At 52.7% G+C, this 24,750-nt stretch overlaps 1 protein-coding gene across 2 annotated transcripts; it reads right to left on the bottom strand.

Annotated features, from left to right (window-relative positions):
- Positions 1-2,971: 2,971 nt before the first annotated feature.
- Positions 2,972-23,848, bottom strand: LOC115640585 (CD276 antigen-like). 2 transcript variants are annotated; one of them, XM_030543457.1, is made up of 7 exons: positions 23,778-23,848; positions 12,289-12,503; positions 11,085-11,214; positions 7,842-7,894; positions 7,088-7,435; positions 5,158-5,451; positions 2,972-4,897 (listed from the first exon to the last, which is right to left on the bottom strand). In XM_030543457.1, the coding sequence occupies exons 4-7, from the start codon at positions 7,864-7,866 to the stop codon at positions 4,668-4,670; spliced, it is 897 nt and encodes a 298-aa protein (XP_030399317.1). In that variant the 5' UTR covers positions 7,867-7,894; positions 11,085-11,214; positions 12,289-12,503; positions 23,778-23,848; the 3' UTR covers positions 2,972-4,667. The 2 variants fall into 2 exon arrangements, with proteins under 2 accessions (XP_030399317.1, XP_030399319.1); XM_030543459.1 differs by lacking the exon at positions 23,778-23,848 and having other exon boundaries at positions 11,085-11,210; positions 12,289-12,515.
- Between the last annotated feature and the right edge of the window lie 902 nt (positions 23,849-24,750).

Genomic DNA, 24,750 nt, shown 5'->3' with positions numbered 1-24,750 from the left:
GACTGGAGTGAGCCCTTTTATAGCATCAGAGGGGCCTTAATTAGAGTCAGGTGCTTAACAGCCTCACCTGACTCTTAGCAGATTAATTGGAGTCAGATGTTCTCATTAGCCTGGAGCAGCCCTTGCTCTGGTCACTCAGGGAACAGAAAACTGCTTATCCAGTGGCCAGTATATCTCCCTTCGACCACTCTGCTGTTCCCAACTGGACTGGGTTTATCCCACTATCTATCCCAGGGGTAGGCAACCTATGACACGTGTGCCAAAGGCGGCATGCAAGTTGATTTTCAGTGGCACTCACACTGCCCAGGTCCTGGCCACCAGTCTGGGGGGCTCTGCATTTTAACTTAATTTTAAATGAAGCTTCTTAAACATTTTTAAAATGTTATTTACTTTACATACAATAGTTTAGTTCTACAGTATAGACATAGAAAAAGACCTTCTAAAAATGTTAAAATGTATTAGTGGCACGCAAAACCTTAAATTAGAGTGATTAAATGAAGACTCGGCACAGCACTTCTGAAAGTTTGCCGACCTCTGAGCTATCCCTTTCCTAATGACTTCCCAACATTTTGTTCGCTTTTTTGACTGCCGATGCACACTGAGTGGATATTTTCAGAGAACTATTCACAATGACTCCAAGATCTCTTTCTTACGTTGTAAGAGCTAATTTAGACTTTGAATGACAGAGATTGGTCCTAAGCTGGGAAAAAAAATCCAGCCTGCGTATTGAGGAGTGTGAGCTGCCTGTAACATCTATGAGAGACGGACAGGCTGCTTGTTTCAAATCGTATTTAATCTGTAGAATTTAGACTGCATTTTTTTTCTACATAACTACCTCTGATCTCTGTGCCTGCTACTTATAATCTCTTAACATCTGTCTCAGTTAATAAATCTGTCTTGGTTGAAGTGCTCAGGGCATCTCAGCTCAGTTTACAAAGGCTGGTGCATGTCCATTTTCCTTGTTAAAATGGTGATCCACTCAACAAGTTTGTGCTGTCCAAGAGAAGCTTGGGTTGTGTAAGATGGTATAGTGCAGAGGTGCAAGGCTGGGAGCTGGGGTGATTGGCTGGTGCCTCTTGCCGTAAGCTTCATGAGTGGCTCAGGGATCAGTCATGCTGATGGCTGAGTGATCACAGCGTCTGGAAGGGTTTGCTGCCTCTCACTGGCATAGCAGTGTGAGAAACAGCCCAGGCTGGAGAGTTAGGGGGGCACAGCCGTCTATCAGTTCCAGGTTGTACCCTGGGGATCATGGGGCTCTGGCTGTCCCCTTTATCCCCATCTCTGGGGTGTGCACGGCCCTTCTGCACAAGTACCAGCCACCCAGGGCTGACAGCCAGAGCTCTTAAAAAAAAAGCACCTAACTCACACCTCCGTTGACACATTCCTGCACCTCCGTTGAGAGGCCTGCCCCATAGTTTGAGAACGAGTGGAGTTGCCACTTGCAACAGTCCCTTCTGCCTTAGACTCTATGAACTGCAGAGTGACACAATCTAACGCTACTTTGCATACCGTGTCTAATATGCACTCTATCCCCTGCAAGAACAGCAGGTGAAATCGTATAGTCCAGAGGTTTTCAACAGTTTTCCATTGGCAGACCCCTAAAAATTTCTAAGGGAGGAGAGGAGCCCTTTGGAAATCTTAAACATAGTCTGTGGCTCCCCAAGGGCCCACGGACCACAGGTTGAAAACCACTGGTATAGTCACTGATTGACCAATCTTTGGTTTGTTATTTCATTATGAAATATGTTCAAGAGACAAAATAACCAGCATCAGTCAGGTTTATTAATATGCTACAGGAGAGGGGATACCAGTCGCCAAAGAGCCGTCCTGTGCAATCCCTTTAAAGTCACCCTATGCAGAAGATTTGATCCCTTAGTTACACATTTTGGCAGGTATCAGTGATATGATTTTACAAGTTGCGAATTTCTTCCCACGTCACTGGAACCCAACTCCTCGCTTTGTCCCCGTTCTCTAACCTGTTCTGTTCCTCCCTTACTTGTGGGTTGAGACCAGCCTTCCAGGGCCTGCGCTGTGAAGATCCTTCCCAGCTTGTACTAGGCCATGGAACGACCGTGTCTTGCCTTTGACACGTTTCCTATTGGCTTCTGCCAAATCCTTATTTCAGCAAAGGCAAGGAGTTCTGGGACACTTGGCATCAGGGAACAGGGTTCTGGTCCAGGCCAGCTTAGCCTACAGCAAAGTTACAGCATTCGTGCTTCGTGCTAGTGGTGCTTAATGCTTACTAGCACATAGAAACAGTGCCGCTAATGCACGCTATTAATACGACACAGGCTGGCTAGCATAGAAATGTATTAATCAACACAGGCCATCGTGTGTGTGTTCTGTAGCCGGTTGTGGTAAATGTCTTAGCCTGTGTTCATAATTATAGTGTCCATCCCTCTCCCAGGCCCTTTTTGTACAGTCAGGGGCAGACTGTTGGTCCGGCTGGTCAAATATTTCTGCATTAGCTGTTTTATTGTGGGGGGAAATGGAGACAACTGGAGCTCATGAGAACAGCCGGCCAGTTCTTGCTGCTCATAAATTCTGGGCGGTTTTCGCAACCAAAGAGAAGGTGAGAAACCAGTCGGGATTTCAGCTGTTTGTTTTTTTCTGGGGGTTCCACTTCACTGTGTGTTGTGGTTTTTTTTCCTTCCCTGTATGGCCCATGAGATTGTATCGCACTGTCCCGTGGGGAGAAGCAGGAGGAAGCTGAGATGTCAGGGCAGGAGGGGGATGGGGTGAGTCCAGGGCAGAGGGGATGGGACAGGAAGGTTTTACTCACTTGATCACTCTGGTTCCTAACGGCACCTCGGCAGGCGCTACGGTCCTACTCTCTTCTGCGCCCCCGGCAGCTGGGGAGGGGGCTGTGGAGCTGAGCCCCCTGTGTAGTACGGGGAATTCTGGGATATTTTCATTCCACCCCCAAACCCCTCCCTGCCGCCCTGCATCAGATTCATGGGCCCAGCCAGCCTGATATCCTGTTCCCTCCCTGCTGCCCTGGATCAGACCCACGGGCCCAGCTGGCCCGGTGTCCTGGCACAGCCCCTATTGCGCTCTGCGTCAGACCAGGATGTTTCCACTCTCAGAAATCTCCTTCCCAGGGCCATGTTGATAGACCAGAATCAAGTTGCCTCTTTGCTGAGCTAAAAAGGGCAATCTCCTTACATCCCTGCATGACACATGTTCATGAACTTAAGGACATCTTTGGAAGGACAGATTTAATAATACAAATAATAAATAACAAACATTCACTTAAAACAATAGCAACTCTCACGGCATGTTACAAAGAACAGCAGTAGTGTTATCCCCATTTTATAGATGGGAAACTGAGGCACGGGCTGGGATGACAGCAGAGCGATGGTCCCAGGCAGAAAGCCTCCTCAGCTGCCATGAGCACATCCCACCTCTGCTCCGCTCCCTACGCTGGCTTCCTGCAGGATAGTGACTGGTCATTATCTTCACAGCACTTCATGGCCTAGGCCCAGCCTATTCAACAGCCCATGTAAAGCTCGAGGGAACAGACTGTGATTGACAGCTCTGGCCAGCGAAATTCTCAACCATAGGAGTCAAGCTCATCGGTGCAGAAGCAAGAACCTTCTCCAAGCATGGTCGAAGACTGCGGAACTACCTGCCACAGGAGCCAAGGCTCATTAGAAATCTCACAGCTGTCTGCTCCAAAGGCTCTTGGGCCTGCCTTCTCCAACATAAACATATAGCAACAGGTCTATTTCTAGTAACCAAAAAGGACATCCAACCAAAACAAGAGCCTCCAGTGCACTCACTTCTCCGTCTGGGGAGAGGCTGAGAGAACAAACAGCACCTGACAGATGCACAATCGTGGTGCTTAATGCCCGACTTGGCAGGTGCTCAGCTATGCAGCGATAAGGGCGGTATAAGAACTGCACATGATGCAGACAAGAGGACAGCGGGCTGATCCCATCCCAGGATGAGAATGCAGCACGGAGTAGGACAGCTGATGAAGAAGGCACAGTATGTGCAGGGGAGGGGGCCAAAGAGGAACAGCTGGAGAAGAGAGTGCACCGGTGCCAGCTGCAGCTAGCCTGGAGAGTAACACCCAGTGTCAGGGGCAAAACATGGGCCATCTGACTTAGTGGTTAGAGCCAGGTCCAAGCCAGAGCCATAGGCCAAAGCTGCAACTAGGAATCCACCAACATTAAAAGCCAAAGCCAAGCCAATAACTGGAGACAGGGATCAGAAGCCGGGCACGAGAGCAGGGCGGAAGCTGGACAGGACCAAGGCAAGCAGAGGAGAGATCACAGCTGAAGGCACAAGCATTGGGCAGCCAGGGACCTGCCGCTGGGCTGACATGCAGAACCCTGGCCCCTTTGCGCCAACCCGCGGGCTGGCTAGTCCAGCAGTTCTGCCGATCACATCGGGAGCCCTGGATGGAAAACAAAGGCCATGGATGGAGTGTGATTCTTAGGGTGGAGGGTGAAGGCCGGAGACTCTGCGGTGATGCCACTAGAGGATGATGTGGGTCTCCCAGATCTTGGCCAAGGGCACCAGGCGGAGGGGCATGGCTGGATGGTAGAGCTGGGGCAGTGGGGTTGTCCTTGCTCCCCTGGGGCTCGGTTGCCAGGAGATGATGGAGCCTGGGTGATGCTAGATCTTGCCCATGGTGGTTCCAGCTCTGCCCCAGCCAATCCCTAGGACTTGTCCCCGGCTGGCTGCTCGTGGCCAGTGGGGCTGGCTGGGATTGGGCAGGAGATCTCTTTCTGCTCCTCCTCCTCCTCAATCTTCCTCCAGGAGCAGGATCCAGCCGGGGCCTGGCGGAGATGGTAGAGAAACGCAACAGCCAGCAGGACAATGAAGAGGCAGGCGGCACAGATGACAGCCAGGCGGACCCCAAGGCAGGAGGCTGGGGGACCCAGGAGTCCTACAACAGAGAGAGAGGATGGAGCTGTGATTGAGTGCAGGGGTCATGCCCTGACGACAGCTGGGGCGAATGCTCAGAGAAAGGGACGGGAGCCCAATCGCATCAGCAGGGTGGATTTATCATTGGGGGGAATAGACTGGGGGGGGAATAGATGGGGCTCCCCCACCCCCATTGGACTTCCTGCACCCACTCTTTTTCAGGGTTCCCAGGGCTGAGCTGCCCCTGGGGGCTGAAATCCAGATCTCCCCTCCCTGCCTCACCTGGGCTCAGCTGCAGGCTCAGTGGCCGGGTGATTGGTGTCCCCAGCACACGAGGGGTTAATATGAAGGTCAGCCTGGTGCTGTGGGTCGCAGACGGCACCGTGACCCAGCTGGTGACGTGGTAAAGCCCCTGTTCATCCACCTGCTGCTCTGTGGCACCTTCTGCTGTGACATCCCTGCCCGCCTCGTCCAGCCACCGCACCGTGGCCACGGGGTAACCGCCCCCTGTGTGGACGGTCAGCGTGACCCCGGCACTGGAGAGGCTGAAGGTCAGCTGGGGCTCGCTGAATGGGGCTGGAGGGAAGAAACATGGGAGCAGATTTAGGGAGGGGGCTCAGAATTGGGCCTCACGGGCTGGGTCCTGCCCTGAGTTGTGAATCTGGATTGAGTCTGCTCTGGAGCAGGGCTCACACTGGGGTCACCGAAGGAGCTCTCAGCAATTCACAGCTGGGACATACAGGGCAGCCTCAGCGCAGAGAGATTCCAGCCAGGCTCTGAGGGCTCCAGCTCCAGGATTCACCCTCCCAGCACGTGGGATGAACCAACACTGCAGCAGTTCTCAAACTGCGGGTCGGGACCCCAACGTGTGTTGTGACTCTGTTTTAATGAGGTCGCCAGGGCTGGCTTAAACTTGCTGGGGCCTGGGGCCAAAGCTGAAGCCCTGGGGCTGTGGATCAGGTTACAGGCCTCTTACCTGGGGCTGAAGCCCTTGGGCTTCGGTTTTGACCCCCACACTGGGAGCAGTGGGGCTCGAGCGGGCTCAGGATTGGGTCCCCGCTCCTTGGGTCATGTGGCAATTTTTGTTGTCAGAAGGGGGTCGCGGTGCAATGAAGTGTGAGAACCCCTGCGATAGAGTCAGCTGCAGGAAATAACAGGTTAGCACCAAGGAAGACATTTTAAAGAGAACAACGTCAGGTTGTCTCTGGGGCTTGAACCAATGACCTAACCAACGTCTAACCCCCTGAGCGGCAGCTGCCTGAGCTAAAGAACCAGCCACAGTAACACAACAGTGTGAGTGTAGCTGAGACCTGACCTGACGTAAGGCCTCCTCCTCTGGAAGATAGGATTGGGGGGCAAATGACTCATCAGGCTGGAAGCACGACATTTGTGCTACAGAAGATGAGTCAAGAGGTCAGCAGGCTGAAAAGACAGAATGTCTGAGCCAGCTAAGAGAAGAGGGAGAACACTTCAGCACCTATTTACTGTGAGCCAGCTAACAAGGGACAGGATACGTTAGGAATAGAGAGATGAGGGAAAGAGGAAGTCGAAACGGGGACAGAGCGTGTGGCTCAGGGACTGGTTCCTGCTAAGTAACCAGCCAATCGTAAAATGTCAGATGCTGTGTAGAGTAAATGTGATGTGATGTGTAAATGTGCATAACGAGAATGAGTTTCTGTGGGACTCTGGAGCTGTGATGGACCCATGCCCACCCCCCTGCATTTGAAGCAGATCAGCTCGGCGTAGGGTTGCTGTGAGCCAGCTAAAAACACCTGAGCAACGAAGTGTGGCGTGGAACTGCGTTCTCAGGAAGCTGGGTGCAAAGAGGCCTTGGAGGGAATTCCGACAGCGAGGAGGCTAATAAAGCGCCATGTAGCCCATAACCACTAAAGAGGGACACAGAATCATGCAGCCTGCAGCCACTAGAGGGAAAAAGGGAGCCACACAGGTGGCAGCGACTGGGGCAGGGACACGGAGCCACCCAGGCTGCAGCGACTGGGGCAGGGACATGGAGCCACCCAGGCTGCAGCGACTGGGGCAGGGACACGGAGCCACACAGGTGGCAGCGACTAGGGCAGGGACACGGAGCCACCCAGGCTGCAGCGACTGGGGTGGGGACACAGAGCCACGCAGGCTGCAGTCACTACCAGGTCCAAGGAGCCACTGTGTATTAGCCAGGCCCATCCTGGGATGCAGCAGCCCCAGCACTCACCTGCCACTCTCAGCTCCCTGCGTTCAGACGTCTTGCCCAGCTCCGAGGTGATGTGGCAGAGGTAGACACCCTCGTCCTGGGTGCGGACATCCCTCAGTGTCAGGGACGCATCGCCCCGAGCCAGCCTCTCTGGATCCAGCTGGGTCCGGCTCCTATAAGCCTCATCCTGTTTCTCCAGCTGCTCCTTCCCGTAATAATAACTATGAACCACCAGGGCCTCTGCCCCCGCCCGCTCCTTCTGCCAGGTGAGGGTCAGACGCTGGAGGTTCATCTCGGGCTGGGACGGGAAGAGGCAGCTCAGGGTGACGTCCCCCCCGAAATGAGCTACCACGTCTGGTGCTGACTGCACTGCAGGGGGGAAAAAACACAGGGGTTAGTGAGATTTAGGGTGTGAGAGCCTCGCCTCTCCCAGCAGAGGGTGCTGTGGGCAGCTGGGTGGGACTGTCAGCCTTGCGGGAGTTCCCAACTCCTCCAGCCCCAGCCTGGCCCTGTGGGGGGCCCTGTGGGGAAGGGGGTGGGAATGCCGGCTGGGGGAGGAGCTCACTCCGGCTGTGATGCACAAGGATTTGCCATTATCCCAGTACGATGCCATGAGTGACATTCCCAGTTACCTTTTCCTATAAACAGAATGGGAAAGTGCAGCCAAGGGACGAGGAAAGTCTTCATGGCTGTCCCAGGTGGCAGGGAATGGTGCCTAGTGATTAATGGCTGGGACTCAGGAGTCCTGGGTTCGAATCCTTGTTCTTCCACATACCCTCTGTGCACTTCGGATGCAGCATGTCCACCTCTGTGCCTCAGTTTCCCCATCTGTAACAGGAGAACACCAAGCCATCCTGTGTCTTGGTCACTGCCAGATTCCTACTGGCCCACCCAGTGCATGAAATTTCAATACATTCCCAGAGTCATTCCTGTCAGATCGTTTCATGCCAGGCGCAAAATTTCTGAATGAGCCCCATTTGTAAAGTCAGAAAATTGATTAGGGAATTTACAGGAGGTCGTGGAGTCAGGCCTGGGCCTTCAAACAGCCTCTTTAACCAGTATCCCCATTGCTGTGCCAGCCCCAGAGATTCTCCCCCCAACCCCGCTGACTCAGTGCCTCCAGGACTAGGTCTTCGGGCCCCAGACACGCCCCTCCCCTCCGGCCGTTTCCTGCAGTGACCTCCTCGAGCAAGACCCCTTAGACCGGATGCCTGGAGATCCAGAAGGGAACGATGTGAATAGGGAGGTTCTGCCAGGAATCAGGGCAGCCTCTTCAAACCACCACAGCGATTATTACTGGACTGAAATCCAGCATCTCCAGAGCTTGGCCTGGGGAAGCCAACGCTCAAGCCTGAGGCCAGAGCAGGGGACACGATGGCCCCAAAAGGCCGTGCTCAGCTGAGACCCACTTTGGCTCCCGATTGCTCTGTGAGAGCCCCTCCGTGGTCACAGGAGCCTCAGGCCAGCGGGGTCAGAGGGCAATGTGCCACCAAGACTGGCCTTTGGGAACAGTGCAAGTGCAGCGGATTCACCGGGGAGAAGCTGATGGAAATTCCCCAGCTCTGGCTCTGCAGCCTTGGGGAGCTGTGCCATGTGGAGAGGGGCCCAAGTGGCTGCTGACCTGCGCCGGAGACGAGCAAGCATAGGCCCAGCCTGGGTTCTGGTTCTGTGCCGGGAGCCACAGGGAAACCCTGGCTGTGGGGTTGGAAGGACCAGGGATTTCCCTAGACAACCCTCGAGGGGGAACTGTACACACACCCCCGAATTTCCCCAACACGCCCCCCACCCCAGTTACATGCAGTGCTTCCAATTTAGTCATTGGTTGGAAATTTGAATTGAAAGTGAAACATTAACACACGCTTTAAAAGTATACACAGAATACGAGAAAATACTTGTTCCTGAGAAAGCAGAATGGGTTAGAAAAGTCTGACCAAAGACTGGCTTCTTCACGCAGCTGTTATTTATGGCAATGTCGGCACGTTTGTTTCGTATTGGCCTAGCGAATCATTGCAAATGATGGTTTGTAAGCAAGGGCAGACTGAGCTCTCCCCTGACAGCTAGTGCTGAGCCGGGGCGGGTGGAAAGGCTTCAGGACCAGACTGTGTTTGCATGAACTCACCTGCTCTGCCCAGGTATCCAGCAGCCAGAGCCGTGCTGCCCGAGTGATTAGTTTTGGCCAGCGCTGGGTTACAAATCACTGAAGTATTAAATGTGGGGGCATGAAATGTTGTCCTCATTGTCTGAGTAAAGGGCAGCAGAACTGTGCTTAGCCTGACTGAATAAGGGGGTCTCCCTCAGGGCTTAGTTTGTGCCAGGGTTTGTCAGGACTGAGCCCCGGCATCTCTAGGCTCGGCAGTTCGTAGGCCCGGGACCTCTGGGCTTGTCATGTCAGTTATGAAAGTAACAAACTTGCTTGAGCCCCAGCACCTCTTTCATTACAAATTAAGCACCAGTCACCCGCAACTGACCCGCACTCCCAACGCAGGTTTGGATGCCAGATCCTGGTGCAGAGAGAGGGTGGGGCACAGGTGTTTTGCTTGGTGGTGTGGGCTCTGCCCAAGAGTCAGAGGCACTATTTGACCTGTCCTGAGGTGAAAATAAGATGGTACAGGCCAGTACGGAGTGATGTCAAGAGCCAGTGCGCCATATCGGACCCGCTTCCCCAGGCCGGCGATTTAAAGGGCCCGGAGCTCCCGGAAGTGGCTGGAACCCCGCGTCCTTTAAATCACTGCCAGAGCCCCACTGCTGGAGCCCCCAGGTAGCGGAGGTGGCCGGGAGGCCCAGGGCTCAGGCGATGATTTAAAGGGCCTGGGGCTCTGCTATGGTAGCGGCGGCCGGGAGCCCCAGGCCCTTTAAATCGCCGCCAGAGCCCCACTGCTGGAGCCGCGAGGCAGCGGGAGCGGCCGGGGGCCCCAGTGGAGATTTTTCAGCAAGAGTCCAAAAGGACTGAACATCTTGGAAACAAATAGAAGATACACTGAGACTGAAGTTCAAATTAGTCCAACCTGGGAAAACCTGCCAGCTTTCTCATGAGCGATCCTTGGCTGTTGCCTTAAAATTACTGCAGCCGTTATTACTGGCTTCGGAAAGTGTCCACCAAGATAGGACAGATCTAAGTAGTGAGGCTGGTGGGTTACTTTTGTTACTGAGTTCAGAGAAGACTATTGCCATTCTCTCTCTTGTAAGTCTATGGTTGAAACCACTTGGGTCATTAAACAATGCCATCCAGGCATCTGCTACAACAGTAGTAGATCTTTGTCCAGCAATAGAAGCTACTTTTGGATCAATCAGAGAGCTCTCCATTGAAAAAGTACTGGAAGAAGCAAAGACTTCATCCAGAAGTTGACTAATGAAGGTACTTATATTGACTCCTCAACTGAGGACAAGCAGTGTTTGTTAAGCCAGCTGAAAAAGTACACAGACTTGATTCTTACAAATCTACAATAGCGATTTCTGGATTCTACTCAACCTCTACGTAGCTTTAACAGGTGCCTGTTTATAAAACACCCTCCTAATTTCAATTCCCCTCGCCCTGCAATTTCAATTCCAGAGCCCCAGGCTGGAGTGGGGCTGAGCTCCAGGGAGCTTTTCCCAAATATGTGGGTCCGTGGGGTATTTTATGGGTTGTCAGGTTATCTCCGCACAGGGCTAACTCACAAGCAGCTGGGCACTTGGCGCTGTGGCAATTTCTCCAGCGGCAGCCTCTGGAGAGGAAGCAGAGCGCGGGTGCTGGGTCGGGGAGGCTGTCTGGGCTTAGCCCTGGTAGCCAGGGGACTGTGTAGCCGGGAGAGAGAGAGAGACGTGGCCCACAGAGAGGGAAGGCAGGTGCAGTTACCTTGAACTGCAACGCTCCCTTCCCAGGGGCTGATTCTTCTCCCCTGGCAACGTCCCCTTGGTTACCAGCTCTCGGCCGCGCCTCGGTCCCCTCTCACACTCGATGATGTGGGAGCCACTAGAAAGCAGCTATAGCAACCATGTAAGCCTGATGCGGACTCTGCATAATAGTAACTATGGTTACCTGGGCACCAGATGGCTTCTTCAGGCTAAGAGCTAACGCCAATATTGGCCCATCTGTCGCTGCTCTCAGAAATCCAGGCTCCTGCGTGTGGCGAGGCAGCCGTGCTGGGGAAGCTGAGGCAGAAGCCTCCCTTAAAGACAAAGCGATACGGTGACTCAGGGACAGCTCCCTCCATCCACTCCACAGAGCTCCGCTCTGCAACACATCCCCCTAAACCAGAGAGTCAACTGCACATTGAGGGCCAGATTCGGCAGCTGGAGACGCAAAGCAGCTATAAACCCAGCTGTATCCGGCCGGGGGGCTCTGGTGGCTTTCTGCTGTGCTGGGGCACCGCTGAACAGCCCTTTAAATGTTTAATTTTTAAAAACTGTTTGAAGTTAATCCTGCCGATCTTCAGATCAGTCGACATGTCGCCCGGGAACGGCCTCGCGCTTGGTGGGATTTTTTTAATAATGAAAAGAAAAAACCCTAGGAAATTCCCAGAGAAAGAACTACGTGAAGGTTGGGAGCACGGCTCAGTGCCTGAAGGGTTAAAACACCCAACACTTCACAGACCAGTGCACAGAGGGGCTCACCTGGAGGATGGGCCCCACGGTGATGGACCCCAGCTGGGCAGAGGATTATAATCCAAGGAAGGTGGGATGGCAAAGGGGCTCTGCAGTCGCTGGCTGGGATTAGAGTGCAGGGAGGGCGTTGGCTCTGGATTGAGAGTTACATGTTGATGGAGATTTACTGGGGGATTCCCGGCCCTGAAAGAAGTGGGAGACTCGTGAGGACGTGGGGAGAAGGGCTGAGGGCAGTTGGGTGGGAGGAAGTCCAGGGAGGTCACAGCAAAAGGTCTGGTGGACTGAACTCTGCTGCCCAGCCTTAAGGTCCCTGGCCTGGTGTCCAGTGTAGCCAGCAGGTTCCCCTGCCAGCCACAGGGGAGGTGGTGTGAAACTGGAGAAGGGCCAGGACCATGGGGCCTAGAGTCGGGGCTGAAAATCTTTTCCTAAGGCCAAGGGGACTAAAGAGGGTGGGACGAAATCGTGACCTGACTAAGGGCTGGGTCACAAAAAGAGGTGGGAACGGGCTGCTTTGCCACACCCAGGTGATCCAGCCACAGAGGAAGGGGGAAAACCCTTCCCAGTCGCGGCCAATCTACCCTAGAGGTGATTCGTTCCAGACCCTGAATGCTACCAACGCGGCTGGGCAAGCTGCTCACCTGCAGAAATACACCAGAGGTTTCCTCTTGGGGCTGGTCCAGGAGCTGCCGATTCTCCGGCACCAGGGCCTGGGTGGGAAGCAGAGTTGATTGTGGTGCAGCACTCAGCCAGACAGCTGGGAACCGGGCGGGGGGAGCATGGAAATTAGCTCTTTCTTCTGAGCTGCTGGTAAACATGGGGATGGGCGAGAACAGAAGGGAGATTCTTCCAGAAGCTGCAAGCGAGAGAGACAGAGAATGTCTGTTACTGCTGCCTCCTGCTGGAGAGAAATAATCCTGTGTCTCTGTGTCTGTCCCAATCCAGCCGTCCAGCCTTCCGCCCCTGCTGCCCCACACTGGAGAGAATCACCCCACCTGTGTGCTGCCCCCTCCTGGATCCAGTGCACCAGCCCTGCCCACGAGGGCCCCGTGTCCAAAGGGTTCATGCCCGTTAGCGCTGGCCCGGCACTAACAAACCACAATGGCCTCCCCAGCCTGCGGGCCCGGCTGTCCCCAGAGTTCTGGGGGCCACACTGCCTTTACCCCGAGGTGTTGTTTGGATCCTGGGGACTGGTTATTTCCAGCTCTTTTCCCAGAGATTCTGAGAGGTGTTTTACTGCCCAAACCAGAAGTGCTCACATGGAAATTGTTCTCTCTTGCCACAAAGGGCAGGACGAGAGACAGTGGGGTCAAACTACAGCAGAGCAGATTTAGATTAATCCACAGGAAAAACTGTCTAACTGTAAGAGCATCAAGCAATGGACCAGACGCCCAGGGAGGTCGTGGAAGCTCCTTCACTGAAGGGTTTTGAGAGGAGGCTGGACAGCATCTGTCTGAGTCAGATTAGTCACAACTAATCCTGCATCTTCACATGGGGTTAGACTAGATGACCTTTACGGTCCCTTCTAACCCTTTAATCCCACTCACACCCAGTGGCAGGGAGTTCCACAGGTTAGGGCCACTCACACCCAGTGGCAGGGAGTTCCACAGGTTAGGGCCACTCACACCCAGTGGCAGGGAGTCCCATGGGCTTGTCCTATGGTTCTAGGATTCTATTCCTGCTCTGTCATAAAGGGCCAGCCTGCAGAGATGCATGTCACACCTATGCAAAGCGGGATGCAAATCCCTTCCCCCGTCAGGGTCAGAGCTGCAAACCTGCCTGCGTTCTCTATCCCTCACTTTGCATGGATGTAAATGGTGATGGAAGGTGCCTGGCTCTGGGGGCTGAATCTGGCACTGTCCAGTGGCCCCTTTGCACCTGCATCTGGGGGAGGGGTCTGCGCCAGGCTCAGGGCTGGTCCTGCCAGCTGTGCGCTGCCCCCTGGAACACCCCAGTCCAGGGGTATCCTGGACTGGGGCAGGCACACAGAGAGCAGGGATGTGGGCTTGTCTACATCAGAAAGTTGCAGCGCTGGTAAGGGAGTTACAGCACTGCAACTTTGAAGGTGTACACATCTGCAGGGCATCACCAGCGCTGCAACTCCCTGTTTGCAGTGCTGGCCGTACTCCCGTTTTGTCTCGGGTGTAGAGGATCCAGCGCTGGTGATCCAGCGCTGGTAATCCAATGTAGACACTTACCAGCGCTTTTCTTGACCTCCGTGGAAGGAGGAAGCCTCTGGTAATCAAGCTGGTCTCCTTCCCCGGCTTGCTCTCGCGTTCCCGGAACCCCGAGCAAGCAGGTCTCCTTCCCTGCGGTTTGCAGGGTGGTTCGGGGAACGTGAGAGCAAACCGCGGTGAAGCTGGTCTCCTTTCCCGGTTTGCTCTCTCGTTCCCGGAACCCCGAGCAAGCAGGTCTCCTTCCCTGCGGTTTGCAGGGTGGTTCGGGGAACGCAAGAGCAAACCGCGGCGAAGCTGGTCTCCTTTCCCGGTTTGCTCTCTCGTTCCCGGAACCCCGAGCAAGCAGGTCTCCTTCCCTGCGGTTTGCAGGGTGGTTCGGGGAACGCGAGAGCAAACCGCGGCGAAGCTGGTCTCCTTTCCCGGTTTGCTCTCTCGTTCCCGGAACCCCGAGCAAGCAGGTCTCCTTCCCTGCGGTCTGCAGGGTGGTTCGGGGAACGCGAGAGCAAACCGCGGCAAAGCTGGTCTCCTTTCCCGGTTTGCTGTGAGAGTCTAGGATTAGGTGACTCCCCACTGCTGAGCCCCGTAGGCAGGGGCGACTCTAGACATTTAGCCGCCCCAAGCATGGCGTCATGCTGCGGGGGCGCTCTGCCAATCCCGCAGGCCTGCTTCAGAGCGGGACCAGCGGACCCTCCGCAGGCATGCTTCCGAAGGCACCCTGCCTGCCACCCTCCCGGCGACCGGCAGAGCGCCCCCTGCGGCATGCTGCCCCAAGCACGTGCTTGGCGTGCTGGGGCCTGGAGCCGCCCCAGCCCATAGGAGCTGGGGAGGGGGGCACAGTGAGGGAGAAAACATGTCGCTTGCCCCCTGTCCCTGCACCTCCTGGGAGGATGCCCTGAATGCTGGGAGCAGAGCTCCCCTTCCGAGGCAGTGACTCGAGCCTGGCTTGCCCGGTATCCAGGCTGGGGGGGTTGCCAGAGCAAATCAGAGCCCAAGGCCCATCTGGCCAGGGACCAGCCCTCTACCTCTCCCCCATCCTCCCAGCTGCCCTGGATCAGAGCCGGGGCCCACTCAGCCTGGTACCCACCGCAATGGCACGAGGGCCGATTCACACCAGCTGGGGGCCTGCCCGGCGGTGCGGACTCATGCCGGGTGGAACTGAACATCTGGTGATGAGGTCAGTCTGGGGGCGGGGTTTTCCAGTTAGCTGACAGCTGATGAACAGCAGAGGGTAGCAGGAGCGGCGCCAGGGTTTTTGGCACCCTAGGCGCAGGGCCGGCTCTAGGCATTTCGTCGCCCCAAGCACGGCGGCACGCCGCGGGGGGCGCTCTGCCGCTCGCCAGTCCCACAGCTCCGGTGGATCTGCCGCAGGCGTGCCTGCGGATGATCCACCGGAGCCGCGGCGGGACCAGTGGACCCTCCGCAGGCACGCCTGTGGCAGGTCCACCGGAGCAGCCTGCCGCCCTCCCGGCAAAATGCCGCCCCCCCAAATCCTGGCGCCCTAGGCGACGGCCTAGGTCACCTAAATGGAAGCGCCAGCCCTGGAGGGTAACGGGGGAGGAGCTTGGGGGCTACACTGTTACCCAGCCCTGGGCTGATTTTCCCTGGACTTTTCCAGCTCTGGAGCCCCCCAGCCCTGGTATCCTCCCCCTCACCCACCAGCTTCCTGTCTCCTTCCTTCTTTCCCAGCCGCAGGGACAGGGAATAAACTTCCCACTGTTATACCGGGCTAGGGGAGCGGAGGGGGAGTCCTAACCTGACGCCAAGGGTTAATTCTCGTACCTGCCCCGGGGCGATTCCCAACCCCACTGCATTTCACACCTGACTGTCTCTCTGCTCTGCTCGGGATGTTATTTTAATAGATTCCAAGGCCAGCAGGGACCATTGTGCTCATCCGATCTGACCTCCTGCATCACACAGGCCAAAGACCCATCCTGAAATATTTCCCAAAGCGATGGTTTGAAAAACACCCTGTCATGGTATAAATCCCCACTCTGAACCTTAGCATCCAAAAAATGGGGTACCAGCATGAATTCCTCTAAGCTCAATTACCAGCTTAGAACCTGTAGCGCGGCCACCAACCAGGAATTCCAGTGCCTGGTACACTCAGGGTCCCCCCAAAACCTTGCCCAGGGACCCCCAAGGCCCAGACCCTCTGGATCTTAACACAAGGAAAGTAAACCCTTTCCCTCGCCGTTGCCTCTCCCAGGCTTCTCCTCCCTGCGTTACCCTGGAAGATCACTGTGATTCAAACTCTTTGAATCTTAAAACAGGGAGGAAAATTCACCTTCCCCCCTCCTTCTCTCCCCCCCCAGACTCTCCCTGAGAGAGACAGTAATCCTAACACAGAGAGAAATTAGCCTCTCTCTCCCCCTTCCCTCCTTTCTCCCCACCAATTCTCTGGTGGATCCAGACCCCGTCCCCTGGGGTCTCACCAGAATAAAAAACAAATAATCAGGTTCTTAAACAAGAAACTTTTAACTAAAGAGAGAAAAACAGTAAAAATTATCTTTGTAAATTTAAGATGGAATAGGTACAGGGTCTCTCAGCTATAGACACTGGGAATACTCTCCCAGCCTAAGTATACAAGTGCAAATTAAAATCTTTTCAGCAAAATACCAATTCGAACTCCTTTTAGCCAAATACACATTTGAACTCCTTCCAACCAAATACACTTTTGCAAATAGAGAAAACAACCATAAGCCTAACTCACTTTATCTACCTAGTACTCACTATTCTGACCTTATAAGAGCCTGTATCGGAGAAATTGGAGAGAAACCTGGTTGCATGTCTGGTCTCTCTGAGCCCCCAGAGTGAACAACCAAACACTAACAGCACACACAAAAACTTCCCTCCCTCAAGATTTGAAAGTATCCTGTCCTCGGATTGGTCCTCTGGTCAGGTGACAGCCAGGCTTACTGAACTTGTTAACCCTTTACAGTCAAAGAGATATAAAGTACTTCTGTGCTATTAACTTTTCTTATCTCTTTATGACAGGTTTAAAGGTCTGACACACCAAAATGGGAAGAAAACAAAAATCTGTATCAGAATATGGTTCGGAGCACAAAAAAATATTCAAAAGTTTAAAAAAAAAACAGGAGAAAAGGATGAAGTTAAGCGTATGCGCTGCAAATGGTGGGGCCCAGTTATTAAGAGTTCAGAGTTCTAAGTCTACAACAGTAAACTGCTTATTTAAATAGAAAGTTTTATTTGGGGATTAGAGATATATTGTTTTCTTAAACTCAGAGGTGGCCTCGTGTTTGGAGTTCTGTGCTAGTTCTCCAGTGACCAGATGGTAAGGAGAAAATATCGGGACCACCTCCGGGCGGGGATTTTTTTTTTTTTTACACTCACACGTCCGGGTCTTCAGCGGGGAGTCCTTCAGTTGCCGATGGTCTTTGGCAGTATTTCAGCGGCGGGTAATAAACCTTGCCACCAAAGAGAGAAGCACCTGCCGCCGAAATGCCGCTGAAGACAGTCAGTGACTGAAGGACTCTCTGCCGAATTACTGCCGAAGACCAGGACAGGTGAGTGTAAAAAAAAAAAAGGCCTGAAACAAAATATCAGGACAAATGGTGTCCTGGCCATACTTCAGTCAGGATGCAGGACAAACTCCTCAAAATTGGAACAGTCCCAATTTTATTGGGACGTCTGGTCATCCTAAATTCAAAGCATTAATTTACTGGATAAACCTCAATATTTACCCAAAAAAATGATAGAATCATAGGACTGGAAGGGACCTCGAGAGATCATCTAGTTCAGTCCCCTGCACTCATGGCAAGAGTGAGTATTATCTAGACAATCCCTGACAGGTGTTTCCTTGCTCTTAAAAATCTCCAATAATGGAGATTCCACAACCTCCCTAAGCAATTTATTCCAGTGCTTAACTATTATTAATAGTTTTTGCACTGATTTTCACCTGCTTTTGTTGTTGTGGTAATAAACACTGATAAATTCCCAGGAAAAAATAAATAAAATAAAAACTGAAAATAAAGGGCCCAGCTATAGTAAAGAACAGAATTATCAGACACATAGATGGACATAATTTGTTGGGGAAGACTCAACATGCCTTTTATAAAGGGAAATCATGCCTCACCAATCTATTAGAATTCTTTGAGGGGGTCAACAAACGTGGACAAGGGTGATTCTGTTGATAGAATGTACATGGAGTTTCAGAAAGACTTTGACAAGGTCCCTCACTAAAGGCTCTTATGCAACGTAGCTGTCATGGAATAAGAGAGAAGGTCCTCTCAAAGATCAGTAACTGGTCAAAACACAGGAAGCAAACGGTAGGGATCAGTGCTATTCAACGTAGTCATAAATGATCTGGAAAAAGGGTGAGGTGGCAAAATTTGCAGATGATACAAAACTACTCAAGATAATTAAATTCAAACCAGCCTGCAAAGAGCTACAAAGAGATCTCACAAAACTGGGTGACTCGGCAACAAAGTGACAGATGAAATTCATTTGTTGATAAATGCAGAGTTGGCTCCAGGCAACAGCAAAGGAAGCAGGTGCGTGGGGCAGTCAATAGAAAGGGGCGGCACTCCGTCCATTATCGGGCCAGCATATCCAGGTCTTCGGCGGGCAATTTGGCAGCGTGTCCTTCACTCCCTCTCTTCCTCTTCGGCGGCACTTTGCAGCAGCTCAATCGGGTTTTTCTTTCTTTTTTTTTCTTCGCCGCTTGGGGCGGCAAAAAAGCTTGAAGCAGCCCTGGATAAATGCAAAGTAATGCACACTGGAAAACATAATCCCAACTATATATACAGAGTGACCAGGTCTGAATTAGCTGTAGCCACTCAAGAAAGAGATCTTGGAGTCATTGTGGATAGGTCTCTGAAAAATATCCAATCAACGTGCAGCAGCCGTCAAAAAAGCAAACAGAATGTTAGGAACCATGGGATAGAAAATAAGACAGAAAATACAGTAACTTCTTGCTTAACATTGTAGTTATGTTCCTGAAAAATGCTACTTTAAGAGAAACAATGTTAAGTGAATCCAATTTCCCCATAAGAATTAATGTAATATATATATATATATATATATATATATACCCAGGGTCGGTGCAAGGATGTTTTGCGCCCTAGGTGAAACTTACACCTTGCACCCCCAGCCCCCCTGTGGCAGCTCCCCCTCTCCACCCTGAGCCCCCCCCGGCAGTTACCCCCCTCCGCCCTGAGGTGCCCCCCTTGTGGCAGCTCCCCACCCTCTGCCCTGAGGCACTCCCACTGCCCCAGCTCACCCCTGCTCCGCGCACAAGCACCCCAAGCACGCTGTGGCCGCTTCACTTCTCCCTCCTCCCAGGCTTGCGGTGCCAATCAGCTTAGGTGCCGCAAGCCTGGGAGGCGGGAGAAGTGAAGCAGCCATGGCGTGCTCGGGGAGGAGGCGGGGCAGGGGTGAGCTGGGGCAGGGAGTTCCCCTGCGTGCCGCCTCCTGCCCCACTTGCTGCAGGCAGCCCTCCCTGCGCTCCCCTGCCCCAGCTCTCTCTGCCTAAATGCCGGCGGCGACCGGGGTGGCTGAAGATCCGGCCATCGCTTTGCTGCTGAAGAAAATGGCACCCCCCAAATCCCAGCGCCCTAGGCAACTGCCTAGGTCGCCTAAATGGTTGCACCGGCCCTGTATATACCCACACACACAGTATAAGTTTTAAACAAACAATTTAATACTGTACCCAGCAATGACCATCATGAAGCTTGGTTGAGGTGGTGGAGTCAGAGGGTGCTAAAGGATGAACTAGCACGTGGCTGAGCCCTCAAGGGTTAACACGTTGTTAATGTAGCCTTACAGTCTACAAGGCAGCAGGAACGGAGGGAGGGGAGACAGCATGGCAGAGAGAGACAGAGACAGACACCATGTGTGTGAGAGAGAGACACGCATTGCCCCTTTAAGTATGCAGAGCCCTCTCTAAGTACACTGCTTTCCCTCGGGGGTCCCCACATAAAACTCCCTCCTGCTGTAGGCAAATACTTTAACCTGAGCTACACGGAAAAAATCAAGTATCAGAGGGGTAGCCGTGTTAGTTTGGATCTGTAAAAGCAGCAAAGAGTCCTGTGGCACCTTATAGACTAACAGACGTTTTGGAGCATGAGCTTTCGTGAGTGAATACATGAATTGCATCTGATGAAGTGGGTATTCACCCATGAAAGCTCATGCTCCAAAACATCTGTTAGTCTATAAGGTGCCACAGGATTATTTGCTGCTTTTACGGAAAAAATCATTACAAGGAGCCAGTTGACTAGGAGGTGTTTCATTACCCCCACAGTCAAAACACTTTCCAAACCTTCCCACACCACATGGATTTTAGCTAGTGGTACCAGGAATCTGCTTTCGCCCACCCCTACAATTTCTGCCATTTGGCCAGGCAACATACTGGCCTTTGGATCCATGCTCTGCTTAACCAGAGAGATCTGGGGCCCTGTATCCCTCTGCCCCAAGCATTCCCTGCCCTCAGTTTGGACAGCCTTAACATGTTTCATATCAGGTTCTGCAGAGGATAGCCTCACAGAACCAATGTGATAAGTTTCAATTGCTTGGGGGGGGGGGGGCGGTTGTGTGCTGAGGACAGCAGAACTAACAAGAGCAATTGGTTGCCTGCTTCCTCCTACCACAGGGCATTTATGCCTCAGGCAGGGGTGACAGTAAGTCCAGTGACTTACCGGTATGCTGGGGCCAGCTCTGGCCCCTGGAAGGTGTGGGGCCTAGGATGGAAGGGGCGTGGCTGAGGGAGTCAGAGCCAGCTCCAGCCCACCCTGTCAGGTAAGTGCTCCCCCCCCCCCACCAGGGTAGCAGCAGCAGCCCGGGGCTCCGGGGGCTATTGAAAGGACCAGGACAGCAGAGGCAGCTGGAGCCCCAGGCCCTTTAGATAGCCCCTGGAGCCCCCCACTACCCCAGGGCTCCGGGGGCTATTTAAAGGGCCTGGGGCTCCCCTGCTTCTACTGCCCCAGCTCTGTAAATAGCTGCCGGAGCCCTGGAGTAGTGGTGGTGGAGCTCCGGTGGCTATTTAAAGGGCCAGGGCAGTAGAAGCAGCAGGAGCCCCGAACTTTTTAAATAGCCCTCAGAGCCCCGCCGCCCTACCCCAGGGCTCCAGTAGTGGGGCTCTGGTGGCAATTTAAAGGGCCTGGGGCTTTAAATTGCCCCCTGGGGAAGCTGGGCCACCCTGATACAGCACACCGGTTCTTGCTGATACGCTGAACCGGGGCATACCGGCTTACTTTCACCTCTGGCCTCAGGTGATCAGTGGAATTACACTGGTAGCATCTTTTGGGCTCTTCTGCTTTTACAGAGATTTGGGATGAGTTACCACTAGAGGAATGTTTTGGGGTAAAGTATCAGAGGGGTAGCCGTGTAAGTCTGGATCTGTGAAAGCAGCAAAGAGTCTTGTGGCACCTTATAGACTAACAGACGTTTTGGAGCATGAGCTTCTGTGCATCCGACCCATGCATCCGATGAAGTGGGTATTCACCCACAAAAGCAATTGCTCCAAAACGTCTGTTAGTCTATAAGGTGCCACAGGATTCTTTGCTGTTTTTGGGTAAGAGACTGTTTAGGCTCCCAATCCCCTTCTCTCTTCCTAGGGGCAAAATGGGATCCTCCCTTTCCTTTAAACCCCTCTTTCTGTGGCCTGCCCTCAGCAGACGCCTGATTCTGTTCAAAGGCATCAGCTAAAAAAGCCACCTCCTCCACAGCCTTTACATCTTTGTCCCACAGACACTGCTTCACATCAGCCTTACATACGCTTAGGAAATGCCCTTGAGCAACAAGATCCAACACTCCCTCAAAACTTTGCCACCTCTTTGCCCCTCACCCATTTTCCCAACAAATCTTTCATTTTGTTTGCATATTCCCCACTACTCCTACCAATATCCCTCTTAAGAGTCCTAAATTTCACTCTATATGTTTCAGGGATAATCTGAAAACTTTGCAAAACAGTGTCTTTAAATTTACAATAGTCTAAAGCATCTTCGATAGGCATTCCACTGAATACATTTCGAGCTTTACCAGTTAATTTCACAATCAGGGTAGGAACCCTCTTATCACGGATTTCATGCAGCCTTTCGAAGGTAGTCAAATATTCAGCAATATCATCAGCCTCACTGCATAAGTGTTCCCACTTGTGGAGTTTTGGAGTGATGGGAGTCGTTGGGATGGAGGGGCTTCCGGTTCTGCTTTTCTAGCAGATCCAGTTGGTGTTTTCACTCTCCTTCTCTTTTTCTTCCATGGCCCTTCTGTGTGCAGCCTCCTCTCTGGCTGCCTCTTTTTCTTCTCTCTCTTTTCCCTTTATCGCCAGTTCTTTCAGTTGCAATAATCTCTGGTGCTCCCTCTCCTTTTCTGCAACCTGCAGCCTAAAAAGCTCCAACTTCGCAATCTCTTCCCTGCTTTCACTTATTTTCCTGCTTTCCTGTTCTTACTTCCCTTTCCCGAAATAAGCAAACAGAAAACAACAAAACTGTGACCCCCTCCTGACTGTTCTTAGCCACTGCACTTAAGACTCACTTAAAATCACAACTATCAGTGCTTAAAGTGTGAACTGCACTTGGAGTAACCAGCTACACATACACTCTGTGAGGTTCCTCTGGTGTTATCTGGACCGGTGATCTGCTAGGTTACTCCAATCCTTGACTCTGGGAGCCAGTCTTGCTCTGCTCTGCTGTGAGAACCCCACTCCTGGGCTGTTCACACACAGCCTCTGCCATGTAAACTGCTCCTTGGATTGTGCAACCAAATGACACTAGCCAATATCTCCAGTCCCAGACACAACCACAGGAACCTCCATCTTGCAGCGTCCAGTTATGCCCACTGGACACTGCAAGCTTATATGAGTTCGTCAATTTAACAAAGAAATTGATATGTCCCAGGTATGTTATCCCAAGGGGAGTCTCTGACATGCTTCAAACCAAACGCACTGCTTCAGGTAGAGTAAACAAACAAATTTATTAACTATAAAATATTTTTAAATGATTATAAGTCAAAGCATAACAAGTTGGATTTGTTCACATGAAATAAAAGTAAAACACATTCTAAGCTGATGTTAACGCTTTCAGGGCCCTTGCAAACTTAGATGCTTCTCACCACAGACTGGCTGGTTGCTCTTCAGCCAGGTTCTCCCCTTTAATCAGCACTTCAGTCACTTGGTGGTGATGTCTGTAGGTGGAGGTGGAAGAGAGAGAGCATGGCAAACGTCTCTCCCTTTATCATGTCCTTTCTCCCCTCTTGGCTTTGCCTCGCCCCGCACTTCAGAGTCAGATAGCATTGCCTCATTGCAGTCCCAAACTGACCAAAGGAAGGGGGGTGACTCGCTGGAGAGTCCAACAGATCCTTTGTTGTTGCCTAGGCCAGTGTCCTTTGTTCCTGTGAGGCTGGGCTGGGTTTGTCCCATACCTGCCCTGATGAGGTGTGAACTACCTCTCTGCTCTTGGGAAGTTTTTGCCTGTGCCTGCTCTAAGCCATGAGGGCAAATAGGGGAGGGATAGCTCAGTGGTTTGAACATTGGCCTGCTAAACTCAGGGTTGGGAGCTCAATCCTTGAGGGGGCCATTTAGAGATCTAGGACAAAAATCTCTTTGGAAATTAGTCCTGCTTTGAGCAGGGGGTTGGACTACATGATCTCCTGAGGTCCCTTCCAACTCTGATATTCTATGATTTTCCACCTCATGAATATATGCATGAAATTACAACCTGTAACAGCACTATAACAATGCTTCAATGCCTTCTGAAGATGCCCAATCTGATCAGCTTTGCATTAGATACCACATAATCATATTACAATGATGAACATGGGGGTGTAGGGTGTTCCCACAAGGTTCAGAATGTCAGAATACTTAAACTCAAAGAAAAGGCAGCAAAATACAAGCTTGCCCAGGACACCTTTTTCCCCCTAAGGCTGGCCCTGGCCATTCCAACCGCGGAGACAGGCGGATGCTGTCAGAGACAAGCAACCTGAGTTATTGACGTACTCACTGGAGCAGCCCAGCAGAACCTGGCAGACAGCACCCAGCGAGAGTCACAGTCAGGAAATGGGGGACCGGCACAGGCAGTGTGGCCTCCTGAAGCCTGCTCTGAATATCAGTTGCTCCTTTAGACCCACACGCACAGGCAGCCTGTGAGGGAACTGCTGGCTTCTCACCATGGGCTGTCACACCCATCAACGGTAAAGATGGTGGTTAAACGGCTTGTGACCACAGCATATTCTGTGGCAACGGAACCCTTCCTCCAGGCGGAGTCAGCACCAACAAGGGCCGGGTTCCATATCCAGGGGTCCCTCTTAACAACACAGGGCAGAGCCAGATCAAGCCCCCACGCTGGGGCAGGTTGTGCAGAAGGTGACGTTGGTCTCTCCATAGATAATACTAGTGGTTAAAGCTGGTGGAGCTGAAAGCCAGGACTTCTGGGTTCAGTCCCCAGCTCTGGAATGGGAGTGGGATCTAGTGGTTAGAGCTGGTGGGGCTGAAAGCCAGGACTCCTGGGTTCTCTTCTTGACTGTTGGGGTGACTTTGAGTCACTCAGTTCACAGCTTTTATGCCTCCATTTTTCCATCTGTAAAATAAATTGTGATGCTTGTTTATAACTGCAGCTAGGATCTCGGGGGTCCCGGGGGAAGGGGGGCTGCAGCCAGGAGCAGGGGCTGGGGCTGCAGCTGGGATCTCTGGGGTCACTGGGTAGCCAGGGATGAGAGCCTGGGCAGCAGCCAGGATCTGTACCCCAACTCTGTTTTCCTTTCACAACTCATCACAGCTGACTTACCCGTCACCACTCGGTTTTGGGGGGCATCGCCCTGAGCTGCCTCTTCCCGTGATGTAATTTCTAAGTGTCTGTCTAGTATCTCAGAAGTGAATCTGGCATTAGAAAAGGCTCACGAGAATGTTTCACTAGAGCAGATTAAAGTTGAGGGTCCGGTTAAAGCCCTAACTGAAGGAAAGGGGTCAGTCTTGGT

Source organism: Gopherus evgoodei, unplaced genomic scaffold (genome assembly GCF_007399415.2).
Source record: "Gopherus evgoodei ecotype Sinaloan lineage unplaced genomic scaffold, rGopEvg1_v1.p scaffold_31_arrow_ctg1, whole genome shotgun sequence".
In the NCBI taxonomy this organism is placed as follows: Eukaryota; Metazoa; Chordata; order Testudines; family Testudinidae; genus Gopherus; species Gopherus evgoodei.
Note: the sequence above shows the minus strand (reverse complement) of the source record. Positions and strands in the feature narration are given on the sequence as shown.